Here is a 22081-nt window from a genome sequence, read left to right on the forward strand (position 1 = left end):
AATATGTAGGAAAAAGAGCTGAATACATATCAGCGGTATAGGAACATGAAGATAGATTAGTCTTGTAAAAAACATTTTGAAGAAAATATATTTCAGTTCTTAATTTCAGACAAATCAACAAATATTCAGACATATAGACCAATTAAATTCTAGAAAATATTATTTAATTAAATTCAGATTTTATTTTCATAACAGGACATATTTTGAAGTAAACTGTTTAAATTTGATCGACTTTTTTTTGCCAACACAGCATTTTTTCACCCCTTTACTCGACTTCTCACATCACAGAAGAAAAAAATACTAATGTGGAAAGCAAAAATCAGATATTTAATGGGTCAGTCATTTTTCAATTGTAATCCCGGACAATGTTAAAGGGGGTTTAAAATACACATAAATAAAAACTGATTGCCCGAAATTTCTTTTTTGACAACAATAATGTTACATTTAAAGCTGGATGATGATTTATATCAGTTTTCATATTTGGATCAGGATTTATATGTAATCTTAATTTGTTTTTATAAATCTACATTGTAATGTAACCCTTTACAATTTAATTAAAAAATGGTTTTTTTTCTTTTTTTGTACAATTACACTTAAAAAGACAACAACAAAAAAGGAAATGTTTTGATAAAATAGAGTTGTTTTCCAAAGCTTATGTTTCGGACAAAAACAATCAGCTAAATACCGGAATACATGTTTTTTAATTAAAAAAAACTAAAATTCCTTTCAATTGCTGATTTTAACGAAAGGAATATTTTGCAAAAATAAAAGAAACTAGTAAAAATGAAGAAACCATTGTCAAACTATTATTAATTTACACTTTTTGACAATATGTTAGGAAAAAAAATTGATATAAAATGTGTTCAACAGACCACCCTAACACGCTGGAAATAATTTCAGGAAGACATTCTTTTTTTCAAAACATTTTCTTTAGTGTTAAAAATGTAAGAGACATTTTTAATTCTAATTATAACAAATTTTCTTTACGGTCAGCTCTTTAAACAATAATTGAATTTGAAAAAAATTGGGAATAGTGAAATTAGTTAGTTCCGAAGCCACCCTTGAGATTTGAGAAATTTTTATACCACCGTTAAAATTACATTACCTTGATTACAAACATATTTGATACATTTACTATAAGTTACAAAATATATTCATGTAACACACTTATGAATATTCAGGCTGACCGCTGGGCGCTAACTGAAACACAATGAAGTTTGAAGGGTCTTCAGTCGGAGTATAAGTTTCAGGTTCGGGCGCGTTTAAAAATCTGAAATTTGCCAGTTTTTCACGGGGATATTCACATTCACTATACTACTAAACAGAAAACAAGGAAGTTTAAGATGTAATCAAACATTTTAATATATTACATATTACAGTAAAAGCACGGAGTAAGGAAAACAGACGAAAAAAAATAAAATAAAAATACTAAATGATATAAAGTGCTTTGGTTCGGTTAGAGATATTTTGGCTACTTTGGTTCTGTTAGAGATATCTTGATTACTGGTTCTATTAGAGATATTTTGGTTACTGGTTCTATTAGAGATATTTTGGTTACTGGTTCTATAAGAGATATCTTGGTTATTAGTTCTATTAGAGATATCTTGGTTATTGGTTCTATTAGAGATATCTTGATTACTGGTACTATTAGAGATATCTTGGCTACTGGTTCTATTAGAGATATCTTGGTTACTGGTTCTATTAGAGATATCTTGGTTATTGGTTCTGTTAGAGATATCTTGGTTACTGGTTCTATTAGAGATATCTTGGTTGCTTGTTCTTTTAGAGATATTTCGGTTACTTGTTCTTTTAGAGATATTTTGGTTACTGGTTCAATTAGAGATATCTTGGTTACTGGTTCTATTAGAGATATCATGGTTACTGTTTCTGTTAGAGATATCTTGGTTACTGGTTCTATTAGAGATATCTTGGTTACTGGTTCTATTAGAAGATCTTGTTTACTGTGGAACTTTTAAAGATATCTTGGATACTGGTTCTTTTAGAGATATCTTGGTTACTGTTTCTATTAGAGATATTTTGGTTACTGGTTCTAATAGAGATGTTTTGGTTACTGGTTCTTTTAGAGATATTTTGGTTACTGGTTTTAATAGAGATATTTTGGTTACTGGTTCTTTTAGAGATATTTTTGTCAATAGTTTTATTAGAGATATTTTGGTTACTGGTTCTATTAGAGATATTTTGATTACTGGTTCTAATAGAGATATTTTGGTTACTGGTTCTTTTGGAGATAATTTGGTTACTGGTTTTAGTAAAGATATTTTGGTTACTGGTTCTAATAGAGATATTTTGGTTACTGGTTCTTTTGGAGATAATTTGGTTACTGGTTTTAGTAAAGATATTTTGGTTACTGGTTCTTTTAGAGATATTTTTGTTACTGGTTCTATTAGAGATATTTTGGTTCCTGGTTCTATTACAGACAATTTGGTTACTGGTTCTATTAGAGATACTTTAGTTACTGGTTCTAATAGAGATATTTTGGTTACTGGTTCTATTAGAGATATTTTTGTTACTGGTTCTATTAGAAATATTTTGGTTACTGGTTCTAATAGAGATATTTTGGTTGCTGGTTCTAATAGAGATATTTTGGTTACTGGTTCTTTTAGAGATATTTTGGTTACTGGTTTTAGTAGAGATATTTTGGTTACTGGTTCTTTTCGAGATATTTTGGTTACTGGTTCTATTAGAGATATTTTTTTTACTGGTTTTAATAGAGATATTTTGGTTACTGGTTCTATTAGAGATATTTCGGTTACTGGTTTTATCAGAGATATCTTGGTGACTGGTTCTAATGGAGATATTTTGGTTACTGGTTCTTTTAGAGATATTTTGGTTACTGGTTCTTTTAGAGATATTTTTGTTATTGGTTCTAATAGAGATATTTTGGATACTGGTTCTATTAGAGATATTTTGGTTACTGGTTCTTTTAGAGGTATTTTGGTTACTGGTTTTAATAGAGATATTTTGGTTACTGGTTCTTTTAGAGATATTTTTGTCACTGGTTCTTTTAGAGATATTTTGATTACTGGTTCTATTAGAGATATTTTGCTTACTGGTTCTTTTAGAGATATTTTAGTTACTGGTTCTATTAGAGATATCTTGTTTACTGGTTCTATTAGAGATATTTTGGTTACTGGTTCTTTTAGAGATATTTTGGTTACTGGTTCTATTAGAGATATTTTGGTTACTGGTTCTATTAGAGATATTTTAGTTACTGGTTCTATTAGAGATATCTTGTTTACTGGTTCTTAGAGATATTTTGGTTACTGGTTCTTTTAGAGATATTTTGGTTACTGGTTCTATTAGAGATATTTTGGTTACTGGTTCTAATAGAGATATTTTGGTTACTGGTTCTATTGGAGATATTTTGGTTACTGGTTTGATTAAAGAAATCCTAGAAGATAAATAAGATCAAAATTATAAATTAGAAATGAATAATTACACTATTTTAGAAATAGTAAATATTTCCTTCATATCAAAGAAAGCAATTTAAATGAGTTGAGTCCAGAATAGAATATATAGAGAGGAATTTACTAGAAAAAAGTGTAAAATGGCCATTTTGTTGTACTGTTTCCATACTGCAGGTGTACTTCACATATTTATGCGATATAACCTGTTGGGCCCTGGAATATCATTTTATAGAAAATCTAAAATTATTGTTAAAAGAAAACCAAATTATGAAATAGGCTGGTTTCATAATTGACCAATGATCATTTCACATAGACTCTCTGCCTTCCACTTTACAAACGATGATTTTCCGTTATAACTATAAATCAAATGATGTTTTTATTCACCTAATTCATTATAAAGTTTATTTAACAGTTTAAAAAATTCGAAATTGAAATGGATATTCTAGGGAACATACTGTATAAATGTACTCTGCTGCATATAATTTGTGAACATTTAGATGATTTTTACACTTTGAACTCCCTTTCAGGCTGAAAGGGACTGAAAAAATTCATACCGAGAGATTCTTTTAATTCCTCTCTATATATTCTATTCTCTATGGTTGAGTCATTGCCGCAAACTCAAATTTTTTAATCCCTATATCTTTGCAACCTTTTGGAGTAACTCCTTTATATTTTAAACTTAGATTATTTGATCTAACAAAAATGTATAGTTCGTTATGTCTAGGGTTGATATTGGGTTGCAAAGATATAGGAATTAGAAATTCAGAGTTTGCGGCAAAAACTAAATTCCTTTGGTCCAATAAATTAACTTAAAGATAGAGATGAAGTTGTTGTTTATTACAAAAAAAAAAGGTCGGGAGGCGGGGATATGAAGGGGGAGTAAGGTGGCGGAGTAGACGGTGGAGTGAGGGGGGGGGGTATGTATACAGAAGAACTGGATACAGGTAGATTAGCGTATGAGGTCTTGTCACAATATCTACTGGAGAATGACCGGCCAGGTAAAGCTAGATGACCTGGGAAAGCCTGAGAGACCTGAGACCTTAGTGATATATCGGAGAGATCTCGCAATACTAAATAATCAGATTCAACACCTTAGGAATTAAAACAGGGGCAACAAAAATATACTTTACTTTTTTCTTATTTCATTTTTTTTCTGATACTTTGACTTGTGATTTTGTCTCCCATATTTTTGTCATTATTTATTCGTTGTATTTTTTTCGTCAAAGTACTTTTTGTTTCTTTCTTGCTTTTAAAAACTTTACTCTCTATACTTACGTCCTTTTTTTCTTAAGACGTCTTTTTTATTCTATTTCATTAATCCATTTTAAAACAGTTTTATTTCAAACAAATTATCTATAACCTACAACAAAAGTAAGATTGTTAAAAATGTAAAATCTGGACAAAACAGTAAAATGTAAAATCTTTACGTTATAAAAAGTTTTAATAAAAAGTATAAAACATGTGGTTTCAATTCTACTAATATAAGCCTTCTGGAAAATGACTAAATCTACAAAAAAATGTTCCGAAACAGTTATTTACATTATGTAGTGTATGCATATTTACATTATGTAGTGTATGCATATTAAATATTAGTTGGAGTACCCGGTGTTGCTCAGGTTTAAATTAATTATCATAGTCGAAGTTAATCCCACCGTTTACCCGCGCTTGTAAGTAAATTTTTAGCTTTGTTCCCAGCGTTGCCCGTGAAATTTAAAATTTGTCAAACAAAAATTAGCTGATTTGGTCCAGCCGTTTGGCCAGCTATGACGAACATGTATTTACGAGCAAAGAGGTTTATTAAATAGATAAGGCATGTTATATATCATGGAATATTCAGATTTTTTTAATAGTGTAGAAATTAATAGAATTATAAGTAAATGTAAAAAGTTATTACATTTGTTTATCATAAATGAGACTGCACTGGTGTAAAATAAAGTGAAAAACAATATATCTACATACTGTAAGGAACAGGACTATATTTTTCAAATTTTTTGAAGATTTTATTTTCTTCTTTAAATATTAAACTGCAATACTCTTTAGCAATGAACAAAGCTTCTTAAACATATTAGGCATGAAAAATAATATCAGCTGAGGCCGAATTTAAAGAATTTGAGCGGCGGCTTAAATTTAAGCCGCGGCTCAAATATGGTTGGTGTCACTTAAAATTGTATTCAATGTTTCAAGATTTAAGCCGGCGCTCAATTGAAACCGGTTTTTGACGGATTTAAGACGCGGCTCGAATTCATTAAATTCGGACACTGAGAGCCTTTTTTGGAATGGCAATACTTAGGGAATATGCACTTAAGCTGCTTCCATTTAGCTACTGCATTCGCATGATCTCACTAAAGCTGCTTCTCATTAAGCTGCGTCATGTGAGAATGGTCATACTTATGCTCGTTCCCTTAAGCGGATTCAGGTGAGCTGCTTCCAATAAGCTGTACAATGTGAATGACCTCACCATTGCTGCTTCCATCAAGCTGCTTTATGTGAATGATCTCACTATAAAAGCGCAGCTTTCATTAAGCTGCTTCATGTGAATGATCTGACTAAATATGTTTCCCTTTAGCTGCTTTAGGTGAATGATCTCACTAATGCTGCTTCCATTAGGCGGCTACATGTGAATAATCTCACTAAAGCTGATTCTAATTAGCTGCTTCATGATCTCACTAATGTCGCTGCTTTATGTGAATGACCTTACTAAAGCTGCTGCTTTCACCGTCACTGTAAGAGTTCCAACCTGAACAGTATATTTATAGTACATTAGTGCATGAAAAATATTTACGAAAAAGGAACAACTCTAAAATTTATTAATTTGAAAACTTTTATCAGCAGTAAAATGATTAGAAGAGTAGCAAGGAAACAATTGTAATTTGCAGAGTTGGGTATATAAACTAAACAACTAAACAGAAGAATTTCTTTATGTGAAGAGAATAACTGGTTGTCTTTCTGGGGTTTTTTAAGCTTTGTAATACCAAATTCAATATATATTTAATTATACAAATCAATAAATAAATCAATTAAAGGATAAATCACAGAAAAGGATAAATAAAATGAAAGGATGAATAAAATGAAAGGATGAATAAAATGAAAGGATGAATAAAATGAAAGGATAAATAAAATAAAAGGATGAATCAAATGAAAGGATGAATCTAATAAAAGGAGGAATTAAATGAAAGGATGAATCAAATGAAAAGATGATTCAAATGAAAGGATGAATAAAAAGAAAAGATGATTCAAATGAAAGGATGAATCAAATGAAAAGATGATTCAAATGAAAGGATGAATAAAAAGAAAAGATGATTCAAATGAAAGAATGAATAAAATAAAACGATGAATCAAATAAAAGGATGAATAAAATGAAAGGATGAATCAAATGAAAGAATGAATAAAATGAAAGGATGAATCAAATAAAGGGATGAATCAAGTGAAAGAATGAATCAAATTAAAGGATTAATCAAATGAAAATAAAATAAAATGAAAGAATGAATCAAATGAAAGGATGACTTAAATGAAAGGATGAATAAAATGAAAGGATGAATAAAATGAAAGGATGAATCAAATGAAAGGATGAATCAAATGAAATGATGAATTAAATGAAATGATGAAAAAAAGGATGAATAATCTCACCAGGTTTCCATAAGTATCTTTAATCTGTACCCTATGATCTACCAGATCCCTGTCAAGCTTACAAAGATCTATAACTCCAGATCCAACCTCATCACATTCAAGATCAGGGTTCGAATCCTCTGGCTCCGAGACCACACAAAACCTCATCATCCGTCCCTTCTCCGTCTCTCCTTTTAGTATCTTAGAGAGGGTTCTCCTCCGCCCATTCTCAGCTCCACGCTCAAATGATATCATCTTACTGTTTTTAAATCTTTTCATCATTTTATTTAATTTATTTGAAGAATTTCAATCCCGGGTTTTAAAAAAAATTATTTATTTGCTGAGACAAATATGATTCGTTCCAAAAGAAAGCACAGAGATCTAGCCACTATAAATGTCATGCATCAAATTCTTTTTTAGAAATATAATCTGCTAGAATCTTCTTATCTATACATGTATCAGTTCTTTCATTACCTTTTATGAGAATAAATTTAAAAACAAAGCAAGTATAAGTCGAGGAGGGGGGAGGGGAAGAGGGGTAAAGACCTAATCCCCAGATTTTTTAAATGATCCGTATCACTCTAGAACAGTCTTCTAAAACGTGAAAATGTATTTTTTTTTAAACAATTCTCAGTGGAAAGATTGCTTTGCTTAATATTGAGGATTAACCGGCACTGGGTGTTTCAATATAAATGACAGTTTAGGAAACTGTGTTTGAATTATAAAAACAAACTGGGGCACTTGAAGGTGGATAATTTTTTTCTTGGAAAATAAGAAAAAAATTTTTTTTCTCTAAAATTGGTAAAATTGTGGTGCATCCTGTCATGTATATTCCTACTGTCCTACCCTACTAGAGAGGATAGACCCGACATTCTCTAAGGTTAACCTATGTTTATTCCTACTGTCCTACCCTACTAGAGAGGATAGACCCGACCTTCTCTAAGGTTAAACTATGTTTATTCCTACTGTCCTACCCTACTAGAGAGGATAGACCCGACCTTCTCTAAGGTTAACCTATGTTTATTCCTACTGTCCTACCCTACTAGAGAGGATAGACCCGACCTTCTCTAAGGTTAACCTATGTTTATTCCTACTGTCCTACCCTACTAGAGAGGAAAGACCCGACCTTCTCTAAGGTTAACCTCTAAATTGAAAACTAGAGGAATGTCTCCAGTGTAATCTAAGATAGGAATGTAGATGTAGGAAGGGAGGGGGAAAGTTTAAAACTAAAAAATGTCCAAAAATTTGACGCAAATTTCTTAGAAGTGAAAGATTTTCTTTCCTGAAGTTGAACGTTATCTTTTCTCCAGGGTTAGGTTTGGGTAGGGAGAAGGGTGTCTCCAGGTCCTCCTGGGGTACGTCTAGGAAACTGTATTCTATGTACAGGTTACTGATATTGGGATCATCCAGGAACTAAATTCAACCAGTTCAAAAAAATTATAATATATCGAGATAAATTTGACTGATTTTTAAAGGTTTCTTTATTTTAAGAGTGACATAATTCAATTTAAAATTCAGTGATGGTGATGGACCAAACCTCTGTAGAGTAAAAAAGTAGATGTTAGTTCCACATTCAACACATTCAACCACATTCAACACATTCAACCACATTCAACACATTCAACCACATTCAACATCCACTAATTCAATTTGCAAACCTGGGTCTAAGACACGAAAACGGAGTTATTCTTTTTGTGGAAAGCAAGAAACAAAATATCCATTATTCTAAAAACTTAAGATATAAAAGTTGTCCCTCTTACTTTTCACCGAGACAATACTGATTAATTAGAAAATATGAAAATTTTTATTAAAAGGTTATTGTATTGAAACTAGGAGGTTTTGATGGTCTTAATAGATTTTTTCAAGATTTAAATTAGATTTTTTCCAGTTTTAAATTAGAGTTTTGTTCAAAATTGATTTTAGTATTTGGTGGAGTTTGTCACATAATTAGATTCTTAAGGTCAATAACAAAGTGATTTTATTTTAATTAAATAATATATTTTATTTTGTTTTTGAACTGAATCCCTGGGCTCCTTTCTCCCCCTCGAAATCTGACACAATTATCAGAATGTTCTCGTTCATGTTCAGGTTCAGTTCTCCAGTATCAGGTCCAACCACTACTCCTTCCGAGTCATGGGAGTCAAACTCAGTATCTACATGTACCTGGAGAAATCAAACTCTGTATCTAACATTAAACTATGGTTGCCATGAAACTATTAACAAAATTATGCGTATCCCCTAAATACATTTTTGATCTCCTCCCACTGCAGTACACAGATTTGACGCATGAGATATGGCGGTCTATATATTTCTTGTTTGCAATTAAACTATAATAAATAATAAAATAAAATATAATATTTTACTAAAAACATGAGATATGGTTCCTGGTCTATATATTTCTTGTTTGCAATTAAACTATAATAAATAATAAAATAAAATATAATATTTTACTAAAAACACGAGTTTTTCCAACACTCTGTGATTTTCAAATCCTTATATCTTGTCAACCTGATGTCGTGGACCTTTAAAAATTCAAAATTTTAAAATTTAATTTCAAATTATGAATTGTGTCAGATAAAAAGTCAAAATTTGTAGTGGCAAAGTTTTACTCCATCAGACTGCAAAGATATAGGGATTAAAAAATTTTAATTTGTGGCAAAAATTCAATCCTTTCCAATACCATACCTTTGATTTTCTAATGTTTCTGTCATCTCTACTTGTAGGGTTGGTTTCCGTTCCACTTGTTGTACTTATTCCATTTGTTCTATCTCCCTCACTAACACTTTCATCATCATCATCATCATCATCATCATAATCCTCATCATCATCATCATCTTCATCATCATCATCATCACCTTCATCATCTTCATCAACTTCATCATCCTCTTCGTCATCAGTTGAATCCTCACTAGTATCATCCTCATCCTCACTCTCTTCTATCTCGTGAGATGATTGAACCTGAGGAGGAGGAATAGGTTTAGGTTTCTTCTTCTCTTTACTCTCATCCCTTGTCTGATCTTGTTTTGTATTCTGAGAATCCAGTGATGTATCAGGGTTCATCTGATTCTCCGGAGTAGTTTTAGGTTTGCCGGGTTTGGTTCTGGGAGGTTTAATCCTGCTTCGGGTTATATTCTCTAGCTTCTCCGTTGCTTTCTTACTCAGGATATTTAATACACTTGAATCCTCTGAAATCGTTCCAACTGATAAAGGTTTAGGTTCTGGGTCATCTGAAGAATTAGCTTGGGGTTCAGGCTCTGTTTTGGATTCACTTTCACTTTCAGGCTCAGGCTCAGGCTCAGGCTTAGGTAAAGGCTTAGGTTTCGATTTAGGTTTGATCTTTTTCTCTTTCTCTGCCTTTTCTTTTTCTTCCTCTTTTTTGGTTTCAACGACTGGATTGTCTTCCGTTTTTTGATTAGATTTAATTTCACTTTCTTTGTCAGGTTTAGGATTTATAATTTTTCTCTCTGGTTTAGGATGCGCAGATTTATTCAAAATTATACTCTTTTGCGCAGTATTATCAGTTTTATTTTTCTGCATCAATCTTTTTCTTTCAAGCAAACTTTTCCCTTGATGTCTGTTTGCTCCTGAACTAAGTTGGGTTCTCTCTCCCTGGAGAAAATGAACATCCTTCTCCAACCTGAGAGGTTGGTTTGTCCTCGTCTCCTCCAGCTGTTTCTCTTGTTTGTAAACAACTATTGAACGAACATCATGGATATGAAGACGGAACCAGAGATCTACAGTTCCCAAGACTTCATCCTGGAATATAAAATATAAATAGTTTGTTAAAAATATTAAGTACTTTGCTGTTCTGGGGAACAATTTGATCTAAAAAACATCCAAATCGTATAAGGGATGTCTTGCTGGCCAAATTGGACTAAAGCGTAAATTAAAACAGACTTTGTATAACTTTATGTAATTAATGGTAATTTTGTTTTGTTTTAAAGATCAAATCTGTTTTGTTTTTTCATAACTCGAGAATAAATATTGTAGAAAATACATTTATTCTTAAATAAATCAAAGTGTTTGGAGAATAGAAAATGTATAATTCATAATTTATTGACATGACTGAATATTTTAACTCAAAAACGATAAATGGATGAATTTAGATGGTTTAAGTTTATTCACCTTTGTTGATCCCTTTATTCCTCTGAGTTTAAGAGTCCTATGCAGCTTGTTGTTCGGATAATCTAGTATCTCGGAGAAATTAATATTTGTTACAGCCAACCCTTGGCAATCATTCTCCAGGACAACATGAACCTGGAAACTAACTTCTCTTGTCTCCAGGTACTCAAGGAAGGACGCGTCTACTGTAACCTAAACCAGGAGAATAATGTGTCTCTCTCGAGGAAAGAGTATTATTGTGGAATACAAGTTATAGGACAGAAACTCTGATTTTCAAACCCTTATATCTTTGCAATCCCATGTTGGTATTTTAAACTATGGATTCTGTTAAACCAATAGGTTGCAAAGATATAGGGATTAGAAAGTTTGAGGTTGTGGCTACAAACCTATAAAATTAGGTCATATAAAAAAAGAATTAGATAACCAAGTATTAGATTAATAGATCCTTTCCAAAACAGATTCTAAATTTAGAATACTCTAGGTATCCTCTGTACCTTGTAGTATGAGCTTGAATCTGGAGATAGAACAGGTCCTGTAAGTACTGGAGTATAGGACTGTTCACTCTCATAGAATATCCAACTGGCAAATACACTAGGCTCAGTTAAACCTAAACAATTTCTCTCCTGAAGTCAGAATAGTTGTGCTTTGAATCAGCGGATCAAGCACTGATCTTTATTTCATTTTAAATTCAAAAGTATCCACATAGGATTTCGAGATCAGATGATACAAGTTCATAGTTAAAGTGAAAGTATGGTATTGTAGGCTGAAGAAATAGAGTTTTATTGATATTAGTAATATGCATTTCGTCGAATCAAAGAATAATAATACACAAATGAAAATGGTAGATTTATGTCCTATAGTGATCTGCAGTTTCTAATAATACTATATTAGAAGAGCCTACTGAATTTAATTTAATCCGTTGTTTAAACCTGTTGATAGACGAGTCTACTGAATTTAATTAATCCGTTGTTCTAACCTGTTGATAGAAGAGTTTACTGAAATTAACTAATCCGTTGTTCTAACCTGTTGATAGAAGAGTTTACTGAAATTAACTAATCCGTTGTTCTAACCTGTTGATAGAAGAGGTTCCTGAGTTAAACTAATCCGTTGTTCAAACCTGCTGATAGAAGAGTCTACTGAGTTTATTTAATCCGTTGTTCAAACCTGTTGATAGAAGAGGTTCCTGAGTTAAACTAATCCTTTGTTTTAACCTGTTGATAGATTAGCCTCCTGAGATAAACTAATCCGTTGTTCTAATCTGTTGATAGAAGAGCCTCCTTAGATAACCTAATCCGTTGTTCTAACCTGTTGATAAAAGAGCCTCCTGAGATAAGCTAATCCGTTGAACATGAAGTTGGAACAGAGATTCGTTGGATTGAATATGAAGACTTCTCTCAGTTCTCTCATCTGATCCATCCCGTATCCAAGCTCTAGAACAAAAACAAGTTCAGCAAAAGAAATTGAGTCTACGCCACAAACTGTGATTTATTAATCCCTATATCTTTGGAACCCAAAGTCGTAGACATTACAAATTTCAAAGATACAGTGATTAGAAAATTTGGTCTTGTGGCAAAGATTTAAACTTTTGGTTTGATGGCTGCAAACATAATTTCCTGTAACCCTTCATTTATAGTATGTTTCAATTCAGAACGGAACCCCTAAAAGATTTGTCTGATCAAGGATATACCCATGTTTTAACCTTAAAACTGATCATTTCCATTTTGGTTCTCAATAAAAATTACTTTTAAGTAAATTTATAAAACGAAACTTTTTATTTCCCAGAAAAAAAAACTGGCTTTTCCCGAAAATGAAGTACTGTTGTGAATTGTTAATGACCCCTTCAGGGTAATAGTTTCAATTATCATCAAAATATGTATGTTCCTGCGTACATTTGTGCAGTTTTCAGATATTGTTTTTTTTCGAATTTTCTTCATAAAACTAAATCATTTTCCCAGAATGAAGTTGAAAAAACGAGAAAAGAAAGATGAAAGCAAACCTGGATTCAGTTTCATAATTCTAAAAAATTACTCAGCGTAACATTTTGCAATTTACTTAAGTTTCCAAAACAATTTGCAATAGCTAAACATTTTTTTCACAGCTTAAAGAACTGAACTCATTTTATCTCTGCTTTACCTAGGAGATACTAAACTCATTCTATCTCTGCTTCACCTAGGAGATACTGAACTCATTGTATCTCTGATATCTCTGATTTACCTTGGAGATCCTGAACTCATTGTATCTCTGTTTTCTGCCTTTCCTTGGAGATACTGAACTCATTGTATCTCTGATCTCTGCTTTACCTTGAAGAGATACTGAACTAATTGTATCTCTGATCTCTGCTTATCCTTGGAGATACTGAACTCATTGTATCTCTGCTTTACCTTGGAGATACTAAACTCATTGTATCTCTCCTTTAACTTGGAGATACTAAACTCAATGTATCTCTCCTTTACCTTGGAGATACTAAACTCAATGTATCTCTCCTTTACCTTGGAGATATTAAACTCATTTTATCTCTCATTTACCTTGGAGATACTGAACTCATTGTATCTCTGCTTTACCTAGTAGATACTAAACTCATTGTATCTCTCCTTTAACTTGGAGATACTAAACTCATTGTATCTCTGCTTTACCTTGGAGATAGTATACTCATTGTTTCTCTGATTTACCTCGGAGATACTGAACTCACTGTATCCCTGATCTCTGCTTCTAGTTTCTGAATCTTTCCAGCTCTCATCTCCAGGAGTTTCTGGTATTCTAAAATGCAAATGGTTTTGAAAAACAAGGGTTTTTAGTTTGTTTACCAGGCGGTTTGAATGTTTAAAAGTACTAACTTAACTTATCCTTAAACTAAAATTTTCTAATCCTCATACTTTTCAATCTAATTTGAAATTATGAATTCTGCTTGATTAAATCAGTTTAAAGCGTAGAAAAGATGAGGATTTGAAAAATAGAGTTTTGTTATGATTACTGTTATAGTTTAGAGATGCTAAAATTAATACCCAATGTAAGCAGGATAATAAGAAATTATTAAATGAATATTCATTACTAAACCTGCAATCTGTTCAACAAACTCCTGTTTAACCTGACCCATCCTTCTTTGCAGGATCAAGATCTCTTTCTTTTGCTCATCATTAATACTGTTCTGAACCCTAAATATACAATTTATTTTGTCATTTCTAAATAAATAAATTCGGATTTCTCTCTGACAAAGAAATTGAGTTTTGCCACAAACTCTGATTTTCTAATCCCTAATCTTTGCAATTCTATGACGTAAACCTAAGATGGTTCAACCAAAGGTTGCAAATTTGAGTTTGTTGCCAAGGCTCAATTCTTTTGAGGATGCCAGTTTAACTCAATGGTAAAATGTCACATCAAATATTCTTCGTGAACTTTATACAAAGAAAGACTTGCATGGAATGCAGCGAATTCTTAAAATATTTAAAGCTAACTTAAAAATTGCATTTGCAAAAATTTTCCTGCGTAATTTCTACCCCTTTTGTTCAAAATTCCATTCTGAGAAACAATGGATCTTGGTATGACATTATTTTTATTCTACCTGAGCAACGATCTAGTTTTTTCAAGTTCATTTATAGTTTCAAGATGTAGGATTTGGAGCTCAGCTAGTTCTTTCTCTGTACTCCTTCCTAAACACAAACTTTAGTTTCAAGATGTAGGATTTGTAGCTCCGATAGTTCTTTCTCCGTACTCCGTCCTGAACACAAACTATAGTTTAAAGATTTAGGATTTGTAGCTCCGATAGTTCTTTCTCCGTACTCCGTCCTGAACACAAACTATAGTTTATGTAGGATTTGTAGCTCCGATAGTTCTTTCTCCGTACTCCGTCCTGAACACAAACTATAGTTTAAAGATTTAGGATTTGTAGCTCCGATAGTTCTTTCTCCGTACTCCGTCCTGAACACAAACTATAGTTTCAGGATGAAGGATTTGAAGCTCCGCTAGTTCTTTCTCCGTACTCCATCCTAAACACAAACTATTATTTAAGATGTAGGATTTGGTGCGCAGCTAGTTCTTAGTACTCCGTTCTGACCACAAACTATAGTTTCACGATGTAGGTTTTGTATCTCCGCTAGTTCTTTCTCCGTACTCCGTCCTAAACACAAACTATAGTTTCAAGATGTAGGTTTTGTATCTCCGTTAGTTCTTTCTCCGTACTCTGACCTGAACACAAATTATAGTTTCAAGATGTAGAATTTGTAGCTCCGCTAGTTCTTTCTCCGTACTCCGTCCTAAACACAAACTAGGATTTGAAGCTCCGCTAGTTCTTTCTCCGTACTCCATCCTAAACACAAACTATTATTTAAGATGTAGGATTTGGTGCGCAGCTAGTTCTTAGTACTCCGTTCTGACCACAAACTTTAGTTTCACGATGTAGGTTTTGTAGCTCCGCTAGTTCTTTCTCCGTACTCCGTCCTAAACACAAACTATAGTTTCAAGATGTAGGATTTGGAGCTCAGCTAGTTCTTTCTCTGTACTCCGTCCTGAACACGAACTATAGTTTTAAGATGTAGGATTTGGAGCTCAACTAGTTCTTTCTCCGAACTCCGTCCTAAACATGAACTATAGTTTTAAGATGTTGCATTTGAAAAGTTTTGATGACTGATGGTACCTAAACCATCGACCAACGACCACTTTAGGATATCCCAAAGATTTACAAACATCTACAATAATACAATATAAGGTGGTTGAACCTGAATCTATTTTCTCCAGGAATGAGTTAGGTTCAGATCCGAAGTAGCTCAAATCTTTCTTCTGTCTAAAACCACATCCAAACTTATTCTGTACCCTTGTAACTGTATCCCGTATTCTGTACCCTCGTAACTGTATCCCGTATTCTGTATCCTTGTAACTGTAGTCCGTATTCTGTACCCTTGTAACTGTATCCCGTATTCTGTATCCTCGTAACTGTATCCCGTGTTCTGTATCCTCGTAACTGTATCCCGTATTCTGTATCCTCGTAACTGTATCCCGTATTCTGTATCCACGAAACTGTATCCCGTATTCTGTAATCTGTATTCTTTAGCCTCATTCTGCATTCTGTACATTTTATAAACCTGTATCTTGTATTCTGTGTTTTGTGTTTTGTATCTTGTGTCCTGTATATCCTGTTTCCTATATCTTGTGTTCTGTATCCTGTTTCCCATGTTCTATATTCTATGCCCTGTATCCTTCAGTCTATATTCTGAGTTCTGTATTCTGTATCCTATATCCTTGTATTTCTGTTTAGAACAAAGATATCATCGAATCTCTCAATCTAGTTTTATAAAGATGTTCTGGAATCATCAGACAGTAATAAAAAGACTAAAAATATGATTCATATTCCACGCTTTTAAAAAAAGTTTGTTTCCTAAGGTAAAGAACAGCTTCTTCTATTTCTACATTATCCAAAGTCTGTTCTCTGAAAAATAAAAAGATATTTAGTAATTTAGTAATTTCAAAGGAACTGACTACAGCTTCAAACTCTAATTTGCTTAGTCCTACATCTTTTCAACCTGATGGAGTGAACATTTGATATTTCAAACTTTGGCTTTTTATCTAGAAGAAATCATATTTTGAAATAACAAAGATATTCGACATTAGGTTTGCAACTTTGAATTAATTTTTAAAGTTTAAAAGAATAGATATTTTTCTACGATCTTCATGTTTTTTTAACGTTGCAGTTTCTTCTCTAAAACAATTAATTCTAAATTTAGATTTTTCTTCTTGGACAGTTGAAAATAAATTTTTAGATTTTTTCATTCGTTCCATTCATAAGATCTTAACAAAGCCTGTTTTGCTAAAAATAAAATAATCAAAGCGTCTGAAAAAATGACCACTCAATGGCACATAAAAGGGAGTGACTGACTATAGGTATGGTAGGTTAACTGAGAGTGCAGCATTTTACAATACAAATCAGGATTAATTTGATACCTTCAAGACGTTCTTACGTTCTGTTATTGCTACAATAATAATAATAATAATAATCTATATACATAAATAAAGTAGTTATATCTGTTTGTTTTAATTTTTCGATGTGTAATCATAGCTCATGAACCCCTTAATTTTTTTACTTGAGAACTCAGTTGAACCACGGGAATGTCTTTTAGCCTGGTTTAAAAATTCTAAGTTCAGTGCGGTTGACTTTAGTAATTATGCAATATTTGATTCTTATCCAAGACGTTTCCGATAGATTTTCTTGAATTTCATTGCAAAGACGACATTTAAAGAAATTTGCGAATGAATTAAAAGAAAAGAAAAAATAACCAGCCTTGTGCTTTTTGAAAAACGAGTTTTGGGTCTTACATAGCAATTATTAAGCATTTAGGAAGTTCTTCCACCTTGATTTATATATCGATATAAAAACATTTTAACTTGATACAGAAGACATTTTACCTTGATATACAAGACATATAACCGTGGTATTACAAGACATTTTACTTTAATATACAAGACATTTTACCTTGATAACCAAGACATTTTACCTTGATGTTCAAGACATTTAACCTTGATATTACATTTTAAGACATTTTACCTTAATATACTAGACATTTTACCTTGATATACATGACATTTAACCTTGATATTACATTTTAAGACATTTTACCTTAATATACATGACATTTTACCTTGATTTACAAGACATTTAACCTTGATGTACATGACATTTTACCTTGGTATACAAGGCATTTAACCTTGATATTACATTTTAAGATATTTTACCTTAATATACTAGACATTTTACCTTAATATACATGACATTTTACCTTGATGTACAAGACATTTTTTCATCATGATTCTCCAGATCCTCCTTCAGCTTCAAGAATTTACTCTGTAAATCCTAAAAATAGTTAAAAAAATAAAAAATGTTGAGATTACTATATTATAACCAATAATATTCTTTTTTAAATTAAAAGAAAAAATGTTATGTAAAGTACGTAAACGGAAATTCGTTCACTATTTGAGAGATAAATACACAGAGTTCTCTGACCTTGACGATCATTTAAAGGTTTAAAGTAACGTTGTACATCAAGAATTGCCTGTTTTTAATTGGAGGGTCTCATGATATTATTCCAACAGTTCCCTTTAATTGGAGGGTCTCATGATATTATACTAACAGTTCCCTTTAATTGGAGGGTCTCATGATATTATACTAACAGTTCCCTTTAATTGGAGGGTCTCATGATATTATACTAACAGTTCCCTTTAATTGGAGGGTCTCATGATATTATACTAACAGTTCCCTTTAATTGGAGGGTCTCATGATATTATACTAACAGTTCCCTTTAATTGGAGGGTGTCATGATATTAGGCTCACAGTTCCCTTTAATTGTTAAAAAAGATAACTGCAGGCAAATGTATGATTTAATTTTTGTTAAAAAATTTGGTGGTAACAGGGAACCTCCTGTAATAGATCATCTCCCCCCGGGCCCCCTGAATACCTGGAAATCTGAGTCTAGCTGTGCATAGTTATCTCTCTCCTGAGCCAGGGTATCGGCCAGTCTCCGCTTGTCGTTGAGATCACTCTTAAGTGTAGTCTCCAGCTGGGAGATCTGAACCTTCAACGCGTTCTCTGAAGCTTGATACTGACGCTCCTGATCCAGATTTCATTTATTCAAATAAATACTTTTTACTATTTTTTAGATGTAGCAGTAACTTTCTTTCTACCACGTATAACACGTAGTATGACAGAAAAGTTGTTTTGGTGAATCAATAATATTTTTGCCTATTAACAGATTTTAGTCAATTAAACCCTAAAATAGAAAGGATGGAATATCTCTTTAAAACTATTGTGATAAATGATCAATTACTATAATGGGTTAGAGAGAAAACTTGTTATTAATATTTATATCGCATACATCCTCATTCAAAGTTTATTTCCAAATATCTTTTTTAAATAACAAAAAATTCATTTTTTGTAATGAGAAATTAAGAAGGTCAAAGCTTGATAAAATTGTACCCCCCATCACCATACGTATTAGTTGAATTTGTCCTTGCTGTATCTGTTGTCTTCCAAATTGAAAAACAACAAAAATCAAAATGAATCAAGTTCAAAAGAAACTCAAGGATTCTTAGAATTCCCGATCCTTCTCCTACTCATCATATTTTGCAACATTGGTAAACAAAAAAGGTGAAATTAGCAAGTTTGCAGTTTTCCAACAAAAGATAGAAATCTACTTAAGTTTAAAATATCTCAGAAAAAAATATAAATATGTAAGTTGACACAAAGAATTTAGCGGAACAGAACGTATAGTGTTCCTGAAAAATGATTAAATTATCCCCTGTCAATGTCAAAGTAAACAAACATTTTTAAAATCATTTGAAAAATGAAATTTTCCTTCTCAATGTCGAATGCTGAGTTAAGAAGTTTCTCATTACTCTCCCTGGAGTTTACACAACCCGGAGTCAGGTTTAATTACAGGGTTAACCTCAAAATACGAGATTACAGAGACGAAATGTAAATTTAAGACCCCGGTTAATACCAAACAGGTTTGAATGGGTTAAGCTCAAAATGGCGTGAAAATCATTGAATTCAGCGAATTGAAAATAAAAAATTCAAGAACAAAAATGAAGTCAACAGAGAGTATTTTACTGCCTTACAGAATAAGTCTTTTCAACACCCCTACTTAAAGGGTGTGCATTAAAAGGTTCCCATCTATCATTTCTTCTCAAAACTATGTAAATCTCCGAATATTAAGCTGAAAATGTTCTAATTCAGGCATAAACATACGGAAGAAGTTTACATAGACCAAAAAAAAAGTGAAAAGTGGCAATTGGCTTAAACAGTCCAAAAGGTGACTATTTGCCAGCCATGATGAAAGTATCAAAAACTTTTTCAAATCGGATACAGATCGCCAGGTAGTAAAATCATAATCATAAGAATATTTAATGAGTATATATTCACCAAAGAATAAGTATGAATTGTCATGGCGCTTTGTCTAAGCATTTTGGAAGGGAGTGGAAGCTTATTTCAGATATTCCCAGTCCCAGGCCCAAGCCAAGGAAAAATCATAACAAATCAAGTTTTAGAATGTAAATTCAAGTTTTAGAATGTAAATTCAAGTTTTAGAATGTAAATTCAAGTTTTAGAATGTAAATTCAAGTTTTAGAATGTAAATTCAAGTTTTAGAATGTAAATTCAAGTTTTAGAATGTAAATTCAAGTTTTAGAATGTAAATTCAAGTTTTAGAATGTAAATTCAAGTTTTAGAATGTAAATTCAAGTTTTAGAATGTAAATTCAAGTTTTAGAATGTAAATTCAAGTTTTAGAATGTAAATTCAAGTTTTAGAATGTAAATTCAAGTTTTAGAATGTAAATTCAAGTTTTAGAATGTAAATTCAAGTTTTAGAATGTAAATTCAAGTTTTAGAATGTAAATTCAAGTTTTAGAATGTAAATTCAAGTTTTAGAATGTAAATTCAAGTTTTAGAATGTAAATTCAAGTTTTAGAATGTAAATTCAAGTTTTAGAATGTAAATTCAAGTTTTAGAATGTAAATTCAAGTTTTAGAATGTAAATTCAAGTTTTAGAATGTAAATTCAAGTTTTAGAATGTAAATTCAAGTTTTAGAATGTAAATTCAAGTTTTAGAATGTAAATTCAAGTTTTAGAATGTAAATTCAAGTTTTAGAATGTAAATTCAAGTTTTAGAATGTAAATNATACTGGAAGTTATTTATGCGTTTTATTAGAGTCTGACTCACGTCCTCTATACCATAAATACACTTTTCATAAATAAAATAAAGTCTAACTAGTTTTTATAACTGCGCTAAATTCTCATGAAAATTCCCAACTTTAGATAGGTGTTAATTGTAATTAAAATTTATTTTAATTATGGCACTTGTAACTTAAGCCAACTGTAATTTATGGCAACTATATTTATGGCAAATGAAACTAACTAAACTCAGTAAATGTTTGTCCTGAGTTGGGAACTTTAGAATGAAATATCCTTAATCTCGATCAGTTAATTAATCTGGGGATTAAAAACAACAGGAGAACAAGCATTATTTAATCTGGAGATTAAGAAAAAGATGAGATCAAGCATTAATCCCGATAACCACTATTCAAACGTTCCCAGCTCTGTGTGAATAACCCTGTATAAAGTATATATCCAGGTTGTATTCCTAAGAATAGTATTATCTCTCTGTAGTTCTCTAATCTTCTCTTGGCATTGGTTCAAGGACTGTCGAAGTGCCATAGAAGAGTTTACATCCTGTAATTTTAATAAATTATTATTTTAAGCGTTCCAATTGTCGGCTCTATCCTGTTCTTTCCTGTTCTATCCTGTTCTATCCTGTTCTATCCTGTTCCATCATGTTCAATCCTGTTCTATCCTGTTATACCCTGTTATATCCTGTTATATCCTGTTCTATCCTGTTCTATCCTGTTCTATCCTGTTCTCTCCTGTTCTATCCTTTTCTATTCTGTTCTATCCTGTTCTATCCTGTTCTATCCTGTACTATCCTGTTCTATCCTGTTCTATCCTGTTCTATCCTGTTCTACCCTGTTCTATCCTGTTCTATCCTGTTCTATACTGTTCTACCTGATTGATATTGCTGTTTCTCCTTTGTTCCTCTAGAAGTTGATGATTTAAATCTCTGGTTCTATCCTGTTCTACCCTGTTCTATCCTGTTCTATCCTGTTCTATCCAGGGGGTTACACAAAGTACGTTATTGGAAAAAACATGGATTTTGCTTGCATATCCCCATTTGCTTTAAATTTTGATTGTGGAACTCGGTAGGACCACGGAAATGATTTTAGCCTCGATTGAAAATTCTAAGTTGAGCTAGTTGACTGTTATATAGAGTGTTTAGTTTCTAGACAAAGCTGGGTTCCTAAGCCAGTTATAATATATTTTTTATCTTTGGTTAGATATTTTCTATTTATAGTTCTTTTTTTCTATAGAATATTATATTCTCAGCTTTTTAGA

General features: G+C 32.0%; 1 protein-coding gene across 1 annotated transcript; it reads right to left on the reverse strand.

Annotated features, from left to right (window-relative positions):
- Window positions 1-5942: 5942 nt before the first annotated feature.
- On the reverse strand, window positions 5943-21778 carry LOC111702280 (protein fantom). Its single transcript, XM_023473921.1, has 18 exons — window positions 21695-21778; window positions 21276-21364; window positions 19492-19537; window positions 18596-18748; window positions 17921-17994; window positions 16525-16575; window positions 15869-15933; window positions 14716-14803; window positions 14211-14308; window positions 13826-13913; window positions 12462-12586; window positions 11651-11763; window positions 11160-11348; window positions 9720-10790; window positions 9060-9197; window positions 8317-8447; window positions 7056-7293; window positions 5943-6165 (listed from the first exon to the last, which is right to left on the reverse strand). The coding sequence occupies exons 2-18, from the start codon at window positions 21347-21349 to the stop codon at window positions 6109-6111; spliced, it is 2799 nt and encodes a 932-aa protein (XP_023329689.1). The 5' UTR covers window positions 21350-21364; window positions 21695-21778; the 3' UTR covers window positions 5943-6108.
- Between the last annotated feature and the right edge of the window lie 303 nt (window positions 21779-22081).

This window comes from Eurytemora carolleeae, unplaced genomic scaffold (genome assembly GCF_000591075.1).
Source record: "Eurytemora carolleeae unplaced genomic scaffold, Eaff_2.0 scaffold499, whole genome shotgun sequence".
In the NCBI taxonomy this organism is placed as follows: domain Eukaryota; kingdom Metazoa; phylum Arthropoda; class Copepoda; order Calanoida; family Temoridae; genus Eurytemora; species Eurytemora carolleeae.

What these genes read in the sequence shown, in the direction of transcription:
- LOC111702280 (XM_023473921.1), bottom strand. Translation starts at nt 21,349, where the DNA reads ATGGCACTTCGACAGTCCTTGAACCAATGCCAAGAGAAGATTAGAGAA. An exon ending in ATTCAAGCTCATACTACAAG is followed by an intron (nt 11,349 to 11,650) that starts GTACAGAGGATA and finishes CTCCTGGTTTAG; the next exon opens with GTTACAGTAGACGCGTCCTT. An exon ending in AGGGGGAGAAAGGAGCCCAG is followed by an intron (nt 8,448 to 9,059) that starts GGATTCAGTTCA and finishes GGTTGAATTTAG; the next exon opens with TTCCTGGATGATCCCAATAT.